The following is a 12,204-nucleotide window of genomic DNA, read 5'->3' as shown; positions in this document are numbered from 1 at the left end:
AACAACCATCATGCGTAAGACAATCATCATATTTATCACGAATACTCCACAGTCAACTGAGCTTTATATTGCAGTACAAAAGAAAAAGAAAAAGAAAAATTTGTAAGATAACAAGTAAATAAAAGGTTGCAAAGCTATAAATTTTTTGCTTTGGGATATCATTACGCACTATAAATGGCCATTTATTTGCATCACTATAACCAAGCTTCGGGAGTAAAAAGCTTGTGAACCATTGTAATAATACTTTAACATGGTTTTTGAAATGGTAAGATAATATTAGAGGAAGATGGATCTGGATCCAACCATGAAAACTTTTTTTCCTTGATATCAACATAGAACAGAACCCAATGTGATGATAAGCACAATGGTAAAAACAACTACAATCACAAAAAGAAACAGCAAAATATTACATCTGTTCCTGTTAGTTACGATTAGGGATTTAAATGACATTTTATATTTTCAGTTTGATTTTTTCTATTGTATCGTAATTGAAAATAATTTATCGTTTACATTCACCAACATAATTTAAATCTTAATTATAAGCTAAAAAGAAAATTAAAAAAAAATCAAAGAGCTTACTTTATGTACACCCCTTAGCTTCTCAGATTTAAACCAAAATTAATACTTCATGTTCTGATCTGGATCCTTGTATCAACTGAGCCTAATAATTGCAAAATATAAGGGACTTCATATATATAATGATTATAAAATAATAACAATTTCAATTTCAAATATCAATAGATTTTGATAAGATACAAGTTCTTACAGCTATTTGAGAGTCTAATGAATAGTGATTGATGTATGTATTTGGAAACTTATCATATCTCTTCTTAAGCAATTCAAGAAAGCATTAACAACCTGCATTATAATATAAAAAATTAACATCATTGATTTATCTACAATAATATTTATACTAGATTGAAGACATGATAACATTGAACACAACATGATAACTAATGCATGATACAAATATTTGAATTGCCAAATTGATTTATGCCCAATCATTATATATTTGATTAGTACTTACCGAATCATTAATATAATACTCTTTTCGAGTTTCATCACTTTGGGGCACCATTAGTAAAGGTGCCAATATTTTACCCTAAAATTTAAATTTTTTATCTCGTCCAATCAATTTTCTGTGAAACATAAATTTCTTTATATAGTTAGATTATAATAATCATTTCATATTCCAATATTAACACATCAAAACTAGCAATATACCCATTCAACTCGTTCCTTTGCCATTTATCTAGCCGTTTATGCTCCTTCTTAGTAAACCTAGAGAGTAAATATGCTTTAATATCCTATAAGAGTAATAACCAAATAAAACCATTAATATATGTATAACTACAAAGGAATGTATGCATATATAAAACCAATTAAATGAAGTATGAACCTGTTCACACCATGGTCTTTTTCCTTTTATCCTATGAAATGAGAATGCATTAAGGGAATTAAATTCTCACTCTGAATGAAAAAAAAAATTTAGTGGAGACAGCTTCTAATCATAATTCATGTACAATGTCTGAGTATGGATTGTATGAAATTATGATTCTATGTCATCTTTATCTCTTTCTAATAGGAAAATGACAAATTAGATTTTTTCTCTTGATTTTTAACTTTTTCCTCTTGACAAAATTCAAATCTAATTAAAAATTCTAAAAATTAAGAGGAAAAATTTTATTTATCATCCTCTTATTGGAAAGGAATAGGGATGTTTTGTAATCACAATTTCATACAATCCTTTTATCTCCTTCATTTGTAACAACAAATCAACTATATCAAGTGATATTATGCAATACTAAAGAGCCGAGAGGGCCTCCTAAGTGTAGGAAAATATAATTGAAGGATCTAAACACATTAGGATTTAAGACTTACTTTCTTTTGGAGTTTCCAACCAGTTTTCACTGCATACCAAAGCTTCCATGATCTCAGGATTCAAGCTACTGTAGGCTGGATTATTGATCATGGCACTAATATTTGAACATGATGTGGAAATTGAAACCGGAATTGCAAGGAAATCTTGAGCCATCTTTGCAAGTATTGGAAACCTTTGAGATTTATCACACCACCAACCAAGTATGTCAAAGAATGCTCCATCCATGGGAAGTAAAGGTTCATCTAAGTAAAGCTCAAGCTCTAACTTCCATGAGGCCTCCTCATTGAAGTTGCTTGCAGATGTACATTTACTCAAGGAGTCCAAAATACTATCATTTCCAAGCCCTATTGTTGAACAACTGAAATCATCCAAGACTGAAGCAGATGTAGTTAGATATTTGGCTTCACTGGCATATTCATAGTAGACATCCCGAAGAACTTTATGAAACATGTTCAATCGCATCTTACTGTCATGGCCATAAATCACCCTATATGAGAGCTCCACAATTTTAAATTTTAACCTTGGATCAAGAACAGATGCAACAGCTAATGCCAAATTGCATAAGCTCCAATAGCGGTCGAATTTCCTCTTCATCAATGTAACAAATGAATGACTGCTTTTTTCCAACTGAAGAAATTTCTTGTATGCATCACAAAGCTTTGGAAAGTACAAACTTACAGGAAGGCATTGAGTTCCTTTGATATCATCAAAGCATTTCAAACAACTCTGTAGAGCTACTGCATTCTCCCATTCCTCCATTGTTGGGTTTAGTTTAAAATTTTCATCAATTTGCTCCAGTTCACAAAAGATTTCTCTCGATCTCAAAGCACTATCAAGTATGTCAAAGTCTGATTCCAGCCTGAAAGAAAGATCATCCCATAATTTCCCACCTTGTAGCTTCACTTGATCTACAGCTTCTTGTAATTTCAATTTTCCATGTCTTGTTTCAGTGACATATTCAATGGACTTGCTTAACTTAAAAAGTATGCCATCCATCTCACGGAACCCATCCTCAAGAAGTGTGAAAGTGATGAACCAATGATCTGAAGAAACAGAGCCCTGGTCACTAAGACAAATTTCTTTTATCTGATCAACCATACTGTCATTCAAAAAAGAGTTATCCACAGTTATGGAGCATACTTTGTTGCTTATATTCCACTCCAAAACCAAGCTCCTAATATTTTCGCCTAAAGCCTTTGTGTCATTAATATGCTCCAAAGTTTTCAAGGCAAGAATCTTCCTCTTTAGTTCCCAACCATCATCAATAAAATGTGATATCAAACAGCAATATGTAGTCTTTCCAGCATTGTTCTTCCACAAACTCACTGTCAGATTGAATTTACTAGCAAGCTTATCAAAATACAGCTGAAGTTTCTCCTTCTCTTCGTCATAAATGTGATGTATATAAGATAAAATATCTTTGGATTGAAACTCAAGCATAGGTTGCAAACCTTTCACAAAATTCTTAAAGGTTTCTTGTTCAGCCATATCCAAAGGACATCGAAGCTTAATCATCATTTTCGCAAGATCCATGTGACTCCTTTTTTTATCAAACCTCAAGCTTCCTTCATTGGTATCAACTGGAAGTATCAACTGGCTTTCTTGATTTTGTTTCTTCTTTCCAGGACATACTTTCGAGTGGCTATTCAAGTGTGTGGTCCCACTCTTGCTTGACCCTGTAAGCATCTTGGGGCAATGTTTGCATTTGGCTACTTGGTTTTCATCTTCTTCAAACCCATCAAAGTGATCCCAAACCTTAGACCTCAACTTTCTCTGTGTGGCTTTTGAGGGTTTCTCCTTATTTGCTTTTACAATCTCAGGGTCACCATTGGGAAAAATCTGAGAAATTGAGAATAAATCATTTATACTACATTATATAATTTAAGCATAAGACCACTGATTAAACTTTCTATAGCTATTCCCCTAATAACACTTTTTATCTTAGAAATTATAAGTCAGTTATCAACTAGAATATATGATATTAACAAGGAAGAATAAATAATTACCTGGTTATGAGGTCCTTCTAGTGTGTTAGAAGGAGCTGCAACAACTTTTGATGAAGACTGTATAGTTAATGGCGAGTGAAAATTTGGAATCACTCCCCTCTAAAAGCAAACGATATTATCATCATTAGAACCATGAATGCTAATTTATGATTAATTTAGTGTTGAAATAATAGAATAATATATAAGACAATGCAATTACCTGGACATTAACCCCATTTATTTCTACTGCATCAACGTCCTCTGTTTCTTCAGCTATTTTCAAAGGCCTTGCTGTGTACGAAGATGTTGGAATGTTTGAAATAGCTTTTTCGGTGCTTTGAACCTTTACTGTTACAAACTTTTTCTCCATATATTTCAAGTCATTGAAGATACGAGGAGTAAAGGATTTTGATATTTCACTCTCAGTTGTAGGCCAATAAAATTCTACTACATAAACATCGTTACATAAGTAACGATTTTGTAGACAGATTGCAACAACAACATCTACGTCACAATTCTTTGCACGTTGGAGATACATGTAGTCGTCTATGTCAAACCTAGTAATAGATGGTTCAAAATGGTAGCCGTCCTTTGATTCAAGTGCTTTCTCAATAATGGTTTCCTCAATCTTATATTCACATGAACGCATAAATTTATAAGAGTTCAAATCTTTCAAATAACAAGAATTACTTTGAATTGTAAAAGTATATTTCTTGTTTGGATCCGACATAGTTTCATTCATATTGTCAACTTTAGAAGCCCATGTTAAAGCCCATGAAAATTTATGTTCACAATATAAATGATTTAGTATGTCATGTATCTCAGCAAGGGCAGCTACTCGACTCAATGTCAAACCCTGTAATTATTAAATAGAAGCAATTACCAAAAGCAATTACCAAAAACAAAATTTGAAATCACAAAAAATAATTTTGATATTGTACTCTTGGTTTGATAAAAGAAATAAAATTAAAAGGTAGTTGTTTTTTTTATTCTTAATTGTAAAAAAATTTTAAAAAAATTATGTATAATTATATTTATTTAAACAAATTTGATTCTTTCATACATCAAGAGGTAAGTTGGATTGAAACGCATTGCACAAAAATAAATTAAAAACTTATTTAGGCCTAATCTAAACTACTTGAAATAATTCATTTTTTAGTTTAAAATTTAAAATATTTTTATATTAATATTAATATTTTTATAATTAAATTTTAGTTTTAATTTTTACTATGAAAAATTTAATTTGAGCCAATGTGAATTTTAATTTAGCTTAAGGGTGTAAAAAACCCTCAAACTTAGAGAAAAAAAAAACAACGAAGGCCTTCTTTTTTTTGCACTCAATTGAGAACTTAAACAATCAAAATGCATCAAAAAAGTTCTCAAATTTCTTCAAAAAAAGCAATTACGCCCCTACTTTTTTATTCAATTGGGTACTTGAACTTTCAAAATGCATAAAAAACCCTTCAAAATTTTTCAAAAAGTAATTAAGCCCTGCTCTTACTAAAATTAGAAAAATTATAAAAATAATAAATTTTAGAAAAATTATTAAATTTTAATAAAACTCAAAAATAAAAATTAGAATTTTTATAAAAAAAATTGTAAAATTTTATAAATATAATAAAAAAAGTGACCTCTAAATTTTTTCAATTAAAGTAAATCACGTGTCACAAGACAACGTCACATGTTATGAAAAATGATAAAAATAAAAATCAATAAAATTATAGAAAAATTATAAAATGCTTCTTTTGGTACAATAATTTTTATAAATATTTTTATAAAATTTATATTTCTTTACATTTTGTATAATTTTCTTACGACTTTATAAAATTTTATATTTCTATATATTTTATTTTTATTTTTATTTTTTAATAAATTTTAATACTTGAATTTTTATTAAAATTTAATAATATTTATAGCTTTTATTGATTTTAATTTTTATACTTTTTTTCTAATTTTTAATAAAAGCAGGGACTTAATTGTTTTTTTGAAAAAGTTTGAGGTCTTTTTGGTGCATTTAGAAAGTTCAAATACCCAATTAACTGCAAAAAAAAGGTAGGAACTTAAATTTTTTTTTAAGGTAGAGACCATAAATAATTCGATGGAAGAGATCATAAAATAATTAAATGTGAAATTAATACCTCCGGAAATGGTTGAAGGGGCCGAAGAGGTGATGGATATGGATTGAAACCTACAAAGAAATTCCATTACAATTAGTCAATGTAATGATAAACAAGAATAACTTTCATCCAATAAATAAGAATAAGTTAAAGGAAAAGACGATTGAAGATGATTTATTATAAAATTAAGGATGAACGATTAGCTTTAATTAATTTGGTCAGTTTCTGTTTAACTGAACTTATATTTAATATATTATTAAACTAATAATGTCATGAAATTATATTTTTTTAAACTTAAAATAAATTATAATATTTAATATATGATTAAACTAATACTATAATTAAAATAACTTAGTTTTGCATATGCAATTTATGGTTAATGGCAAAAAAGAAAAAGAAAGGTACCTTGTCCAAACTTATCGTTGCTGGAATTGAAATTTAAGTGCTCATCTTCAACTTTGGGTTTCCATGCCGACAAGAAAAACATTGGACATTCCTTGTAACCTATAATCAAACATTCTTCTTCCTTCCCCATTATTTCTAGCCAACTTTGATTCCACGTTGAAAAAAAATCATTTAGGGGATTTACATTCTTAACAATAAGGTCAATACCTTTCCTGTGGTTTAATGGAATTCGACTAAAGCCAGCCATTGAAAAGAGATGTTGCCATTCTGTCAAAGTTGGGTGCCGCCTAATTACATTATTTCCTTCCCATGCCTCTATGTGGCACTCCCACTCATACTCCTCATCAAAATAAAGGTCCAACTCCGCCCAGCAATCAACAGTCTTCAAGGAATACTGAAATGAATCCTCCAAACATGTCAAGAAATTGGAGTGGGCATGATTAGAATAAAAGTCTAGCATGATTACAATCGTCGGATTTATCTCCTTCAATCTTACCAACTCTCTCTCCATTACTTTTGCATCTCTTACCAACTTACCAAGTTTAAATTTATAGTAAACTACCACCATTTCATCATCTCTTCTTCTTTTGAAATCTATTTCACGTTCATCCACTTCTGCCAAAGTATTGCCATAAACCACTTTGAACTCATCCTCCAACTTTACGTTAACTTCCTTTGCATCCATAGTCAAAAACTCCATTTGGTGTGAGAACTTTACATATTTTTTCAGAAATGGTGGAAGTATGTAGCTTACACGGACGGGTAGAGGATCGCCGGAGAAGGTCGGTAGTGTACGAAGAACTGAATTCTGAAAACTGGAATACGGGATGGAGAAATCAATGAGGTGCAATCGCCTGTTTCCCATCAAAGCATTCTTTTCCATTAAAGCATCATGGATGACATTCTCTATGACGCCATTAATAAGGTAGCTGCCACAATGATAATATGGTGAAGGATCCACCGGGAAAGTGAAGTAGGAAGAAGCGGGATGCAGTCCGTAGGCTCGGCGAACCAGAGCGTCCGCAAAGTATTTCACCACTCTGCTTTTATATAGGTAGGGTCTCTCATCAGCAAGAATCAAGATGTTCTGAAGGAACGCATCGGCGCTTTTCAGATCCCCATCTTCAATAGCTTTAGCGCAGGATAGTAACAATCTCAAGGCGGTGTCGGTGTCGGTATCAAAAACAGAAGAAGCCATGAAAGAAGGTGAGATTCAACAGAGTTTGGGTAAAGCAGAAGAGAAATATGGTAGAAAAGTAAGTGAAAGCAGCAATGATTGATATGTATAATTCAGGAAAAGCAAAAGCAGTAGGAAAAGCTTGTCGTGACGCGGAATATTCACTGTTTCTACTTTGACTTTTCTTTTTGCTTCCTACAAATTACCTGCCTGCAAATTAAGTAATATCTCCTTTTTCCTTTCATTATTTTCATTTTTGAGACTTACAGAATCAGATTAACCAGTTATTACGCGGTTCATGTTGGTTCCAATAAGGCTGGTTTTAATATTTAAACACTAACATAACCAATGTTTAATGCATACGAAAATCGAATGTCAAATATGTTCATACAATTTTTTTTTTCAGTGATTGCGTAACATAGCATTATATTGTCATGTCATCACGGGAACCTAAGAAAAGTTATTAATTTTTTTTTTTGAAAAACAAAACATAACTAAACTAATTGCCTGATATTTTAATAATCACTTACCTTATCATTTCAAGATTTGCCTAGAAAAACATCACACTCTAAATTGTCTCCTTTGGGTAATTCTAAATTATGCATTATGTTGTATTATTTTGCTCAACTCACCGAAATTTTAATGGTTCCTCTGAAATTTCAAGATAGACCTTGGAACACAGAGATTTCTATTTTTCCATATGCTCCATACTAACGAACCAAAAAGAGTAGACCAAGTCACCCTTTTCCTTAACGTCCATCCAAAATTTTCTAGGTTTGTTCTGACCCAATTTGAGAGGTTCCCAGAACAAAATAGTGACTAGCAATTTCTTGGCACAAAGTATTTCAAAATATTTTTAGTAATCAGGCAATTCCTAAGGACATGTAAGATATCTTCTAGCTTGTAGTGGCAGACTGGACAGGACATGCTTTGTCTAATACCCCTTTGTACACGTTCTTGATTGGTAAGGGGCCTTTGTCTGCAAACAAACCATAAGAAGAAGCGAATACGATGCGGTCCTTGATACTTCCAGACGACTTTCCACTTAGAATCTCTTGCGTCCCACGTATCTACTTTTAACATATGATATGCACTTCTTACCGAAAATCCTCCATTTGTTGTATGTATCTAAAAGATTCTATCAAGGCTAGCTAGAGGGTGTGGTGGAGGGATACTTGCGATCCTTTTGACAACTTCTTCTTGCAGTCGTTCCTTAAAAGCTTCCATATTCCATGCTCTATCCTTTGTTACCATATCTTTAATAAAATAGTCTATGATGGGCCTATCCGTGACAAGGACATACACTTTCAACGGTCCTACTTTTGGGATCCAAGAATCCTCTCAATAGTGGACTGTTTGTGACATTGCAACACAGAGCTTGGATGTCACAACACGGTAAACAAAAAATCAAAAGAGCATTTGGCATTGGTGTTGCGACACAACCATAAGGTGTCGCAAGCTAGCCCCGAAGATATGCCCTAAGGAGTAGACTATCATCAGTGTTGCGGCACAGGCCAGAGGGGGTCGCAACACATACGTGACGAGGTCACTTAATGAGCTAAGGGTATTTTGTCCACACAATGAACTTAAACGCAAAATAGTCAGCCAAATTAGGTCAAGGATTAGTGGCCAAACCTAGGCTTATAAATAGAATTGCTCTGAACAATTTATGAACAACTTTTTACTTATTTTAATTTTACTTTCAATTGTAATTTAGATTTCGTTTCAGTTGTAATTTTTAGTTTTCTATTTCGTTCTTTGCAGGGATCGACTAGTGGCAAGATGTGGTGCTGCTTTCTCTCTAATTACAGCTCGCGGGAGTACCTGGTGGTTGTTGGTAGAAGTTTTGGGAAAAATAATATATATGTATAAAAATGAAAAAAAACGATTTCCATCAAATTCCAAAGAGTTCAAATATACAATCTTTCACACACACATATATATATATATATATATATATATATATATATATATATATATATATAAAAGAAGTTTTCAGAAATGAATCATATTTTCTTGTTCAAAGAACATCATATTTCATTAGGAAAACCCCAAAATCTATGGAGCTTTACATTGTAGTACAAAGGGAAAAAAAGTGTAAGATAATAAGGAAATAAAAAGTAGCTAGAAAAGCTGTATATTTTGAAAGATGAATACTCACTTTTTCTGCAGTGGAATATCAGTACTCTCTTCAAATGACAAACTTTTGCATCATGATAACCAAATATTGACAGTAAAAACTTCTAAACCGCCATAACACATTAACAAGTTTTCTGAAATGCCAAGAAATTATTCGAGAAGATGAACTCGAATCCAACAATGAAAACTTGTAGTGAAATATATTTTAAATATATGATTTTATATATTTAAATTTGTAATGATTATATTTTAATAATATTTTAAATATAGATTATATATTCAAGTTAAATTTTACAAATAATTTATATTAATTACTAACAAATATTTAATAATGAGTTATACTATTTTTTATATTCTTATTAAAATATAATATTAAAGAATTTAAACATTATTTAAATATATATTTTATTACATAACATCAGCTGTAAAATAAATATTTTATTTCTCAAAAATAATTTTTAATGGAAAATAATTATAACTCAACTAAAAGTTGGCAAAATCTCATTCTATTGTTGAGTCATATACATTGCTCGTCACCTTTAACCATTACACTTCAATGTAGAAAATAAGTATAAATCTAAAGATGAAAATACTATATGTGCATGCATAAAAAAAATTCAGATTTAACACAATTAACAATAACAAAAAGTTCCATCAAGTTCGAAATAACTCTTTTAAAAGAAAATACACATCCTTTAATCTTGGGTCAAACTTATCTATTTTTTACTATGCAATCTTCCACGATATATATCAGGAAAAATACGAAGTCGGAAATGAACCATGTCTTCTTGTGTAAAAGGAAAGAACTCATCATGCGTAAGAGAATCACCATATTTCATCACAAACACTCCACAATCAACTGAACTTTACGTAGTAGTAGGAAAGAAAAGAAAAGAAAGTAAGATAATGAGTAAATAAAAGGTAAAAAAGCTACAGATTTTTGAGAGATGAATGCTTACTTTTTTTTATTCTGGAATATCAGTGCATACTATAAATGGCCATTCTTTTACATCATTATAACCAAACTCTGGTAGTAGGAAAGTTGTAAACCATTGTAATATTATTTCTTTTTCAACATTAAAAGACATTCAAGAATATGGTCTTGGATCCAACCATGAAATCTTCTTCTTTTTGGTATCGACGTAGAAAAGAACTGTTATGATTAAGATTTGTTAATTAGTTAGAAGTTTGTTAGCAGTTAGTTCAATTATTTTTCTTGTATATAAACAGATATAATGGCTTTTACTCATTTTTAATTTTTGAGAAGTATTCTTCAGATTCCATTTCTTAACATGGTATCAAGAGCCACAACTTAAGGGTTTCTTGGGCTGTTTTCAAATTTCTTTTCTCTCTCTCATTTTTTTTACGTCAATGGAGGCCACCATTGATTTCAATCATCCGTTGTATCTTCATCCTTCTGATACACCTGGGATTGTTTTGGTGTCTCACCAACTCGTTGGCATTGACAACTATAATGTCTGGAGCTGATCTATGCGAATCGCTCTTCTTGCTAAGAATAAACTTGGATTTGTTGATGGAGACAGCAAGAAAGAGGATTACGCAGAGGAATTGCAATCACAGTGGGAGCGGTGTAATGCAATCGTCTTGTCCTGGATTCTTAACTCGGTTAGCAAGGAACTTTCTGCCAGAATAGTATTTGCCTCCAATGCTACTTTTATTTAGAAAGACCTCAAGGAGCGGTTTGATAAAGTGGAGATCTAGGGTTTACTTTCTCCATCGTGAGATCACCACTTTGCATCAAGGTGGGATGACGATTTCAACCTATTTCATGCATCTAAAGCTTCTGTGGGATGAGTATCATATTCTCGTTCCTTTTTCGGCTTGTGAATGTGAGATTTCTCAGGATAATCTCAAGCATCTGATTCAACAACGACTCTTCCAGTTCCTCATGGGCCTCAATGAGACATACTCTGCCATCCTTTCTCAAATTTTGCTCATGCAGCCGCTTCCTTCAGTCAATCAAGCATATTCGATGCTTGTTCAAGAGGAGTCCCAGCGGACTCAACTATCGGGACTTGCGCCATTCTCTGAAGCTGCCGTTATGCTTTCTACTGCTAATGGTGGTACGGATCGTCGGTGATTCAATGGTTTGTGTGATTTTTGTAAGATTCGGGGTCACAAGAAAAAAAATTATTATCGGCTCATTGGTTATCCAGCCGATTTCAAATTTACTCGAAAGAAAGGACCTTCAGGGTCCATGGCAGCTAGTTCCAGCATTACAGAGTCTGATCTGGTTCTGGATCAACAGATTCACCTGGTGTTCTTCCGGTTGCAGCTCCGTCATTCACATCGGAGCAGTATTCTCAAATTTTGAATCTGTTGAACAAGGTCTCCTCTGTTGATTCTTCTGCGAATATAGCAGGTATATCCCACTGTCTTTCTGTTTCTGAGGATTCTCCTAGTTGGATACTAGATACGGGGGCCACAGATCACATGATATCTGATTCTCAGAGTTTAATATCTTCAATTTCTTGTGCT

At 32.1% G+C, this 12,204-nt stretch overlaps 1 protein-coding gene across 3 annotated transcripts; it reads right to left on the bottom strand.

Moving 5' to 3' along the window:
* Nucleotides 1-449: 449 nt before the first annotated feature.
* On the bottom strand, nucleotides 450-7,741 carry LOC108476445 (zinc finger BED domain-containing protein RICESLEEPER 1-like). 3 transcript variants are annotated; one of them, XR_008280319.1, is made up of 7 exons: nucleotides 6,390-7,741; nucleotides 6,006-6,055; nucleotides 4,088-4,723; nucleotides 3,889-3,987; nucleotides 1,882-3,721; nucleotides 767-858; nucleotides 450-661 (listed from the first exon to the last, which is right to left on the bottom strand). XR_008280319.1 is itself a non-coding variant. In XM_053026083.1 (6 exons), the coding sequence occupies exons 1-6, from the start codon at nucleotides 7,585-7,587 to the stop codon at nucleotides 851-853; spliced, it is 3,831 nt and encodes a 1,276-aa protein (XP_052882043.1). In that variant the 5' UTR covers nucleotides 7,588-7,741; the 3' UTR covers nucleotides 450-850. The 3 variants fall into 3 exon arrangements, 1 of the variants encoding a protein (XP_052882043.1); XR_008280320.1 differs by having other exon boundaries at nucleotides 450-655; XM_053026083.1 differs by having other exon boundaries at nucleotides 450-858.
* Nucleotides 7,742-12,204: the final 4,463 nt, after the last annotated feature.

This window comes from Gossypium arboreum, chromosome 3 (assembly GCF_025698485.1).
Source record: "Gossypium arboreum isolate Shixiya-1 chromosome 3, ASM2569848v2, whole genome shotgun sequence".
In the NCBI taxonomy this organism is placed as follows: Eukaryota; Viridiplantae; Streptophyta; class Magnoliopsida; order Malvales; family Malvaceae; genus Gossypium; species Gossypium arboreum.
Note: the sequence above shows the minus strand (reverse complement) of the source record. Positions and strands in the feature narration are given on the sequence as shown.

Excerpts from the sequence above, each read along its gene's own strand:
- LOC108476445 (XM_053026083.1), bottom strand. The coding sequence starts at position 7,587 with ATGGCTTCTTCTGTTTTTGATACCGACACCGACACCGCCTTGAGATTG. Across the intron at positions 6,056-6,389 it reads CAACGATAAGTTTGGACAAG|GTTTCAATCCATATCCATCA; the intron begins GTACCTTTCTTT and ends ATTTCTTTGTAG. Across the intron at positions 4,724-6,005 it reads CCCTTCAACCATTTCCGGAG|GGTTTGACATTGAGTCGAGT; the intron begins GTATTAATTTCA and ends TAATAATTACAG.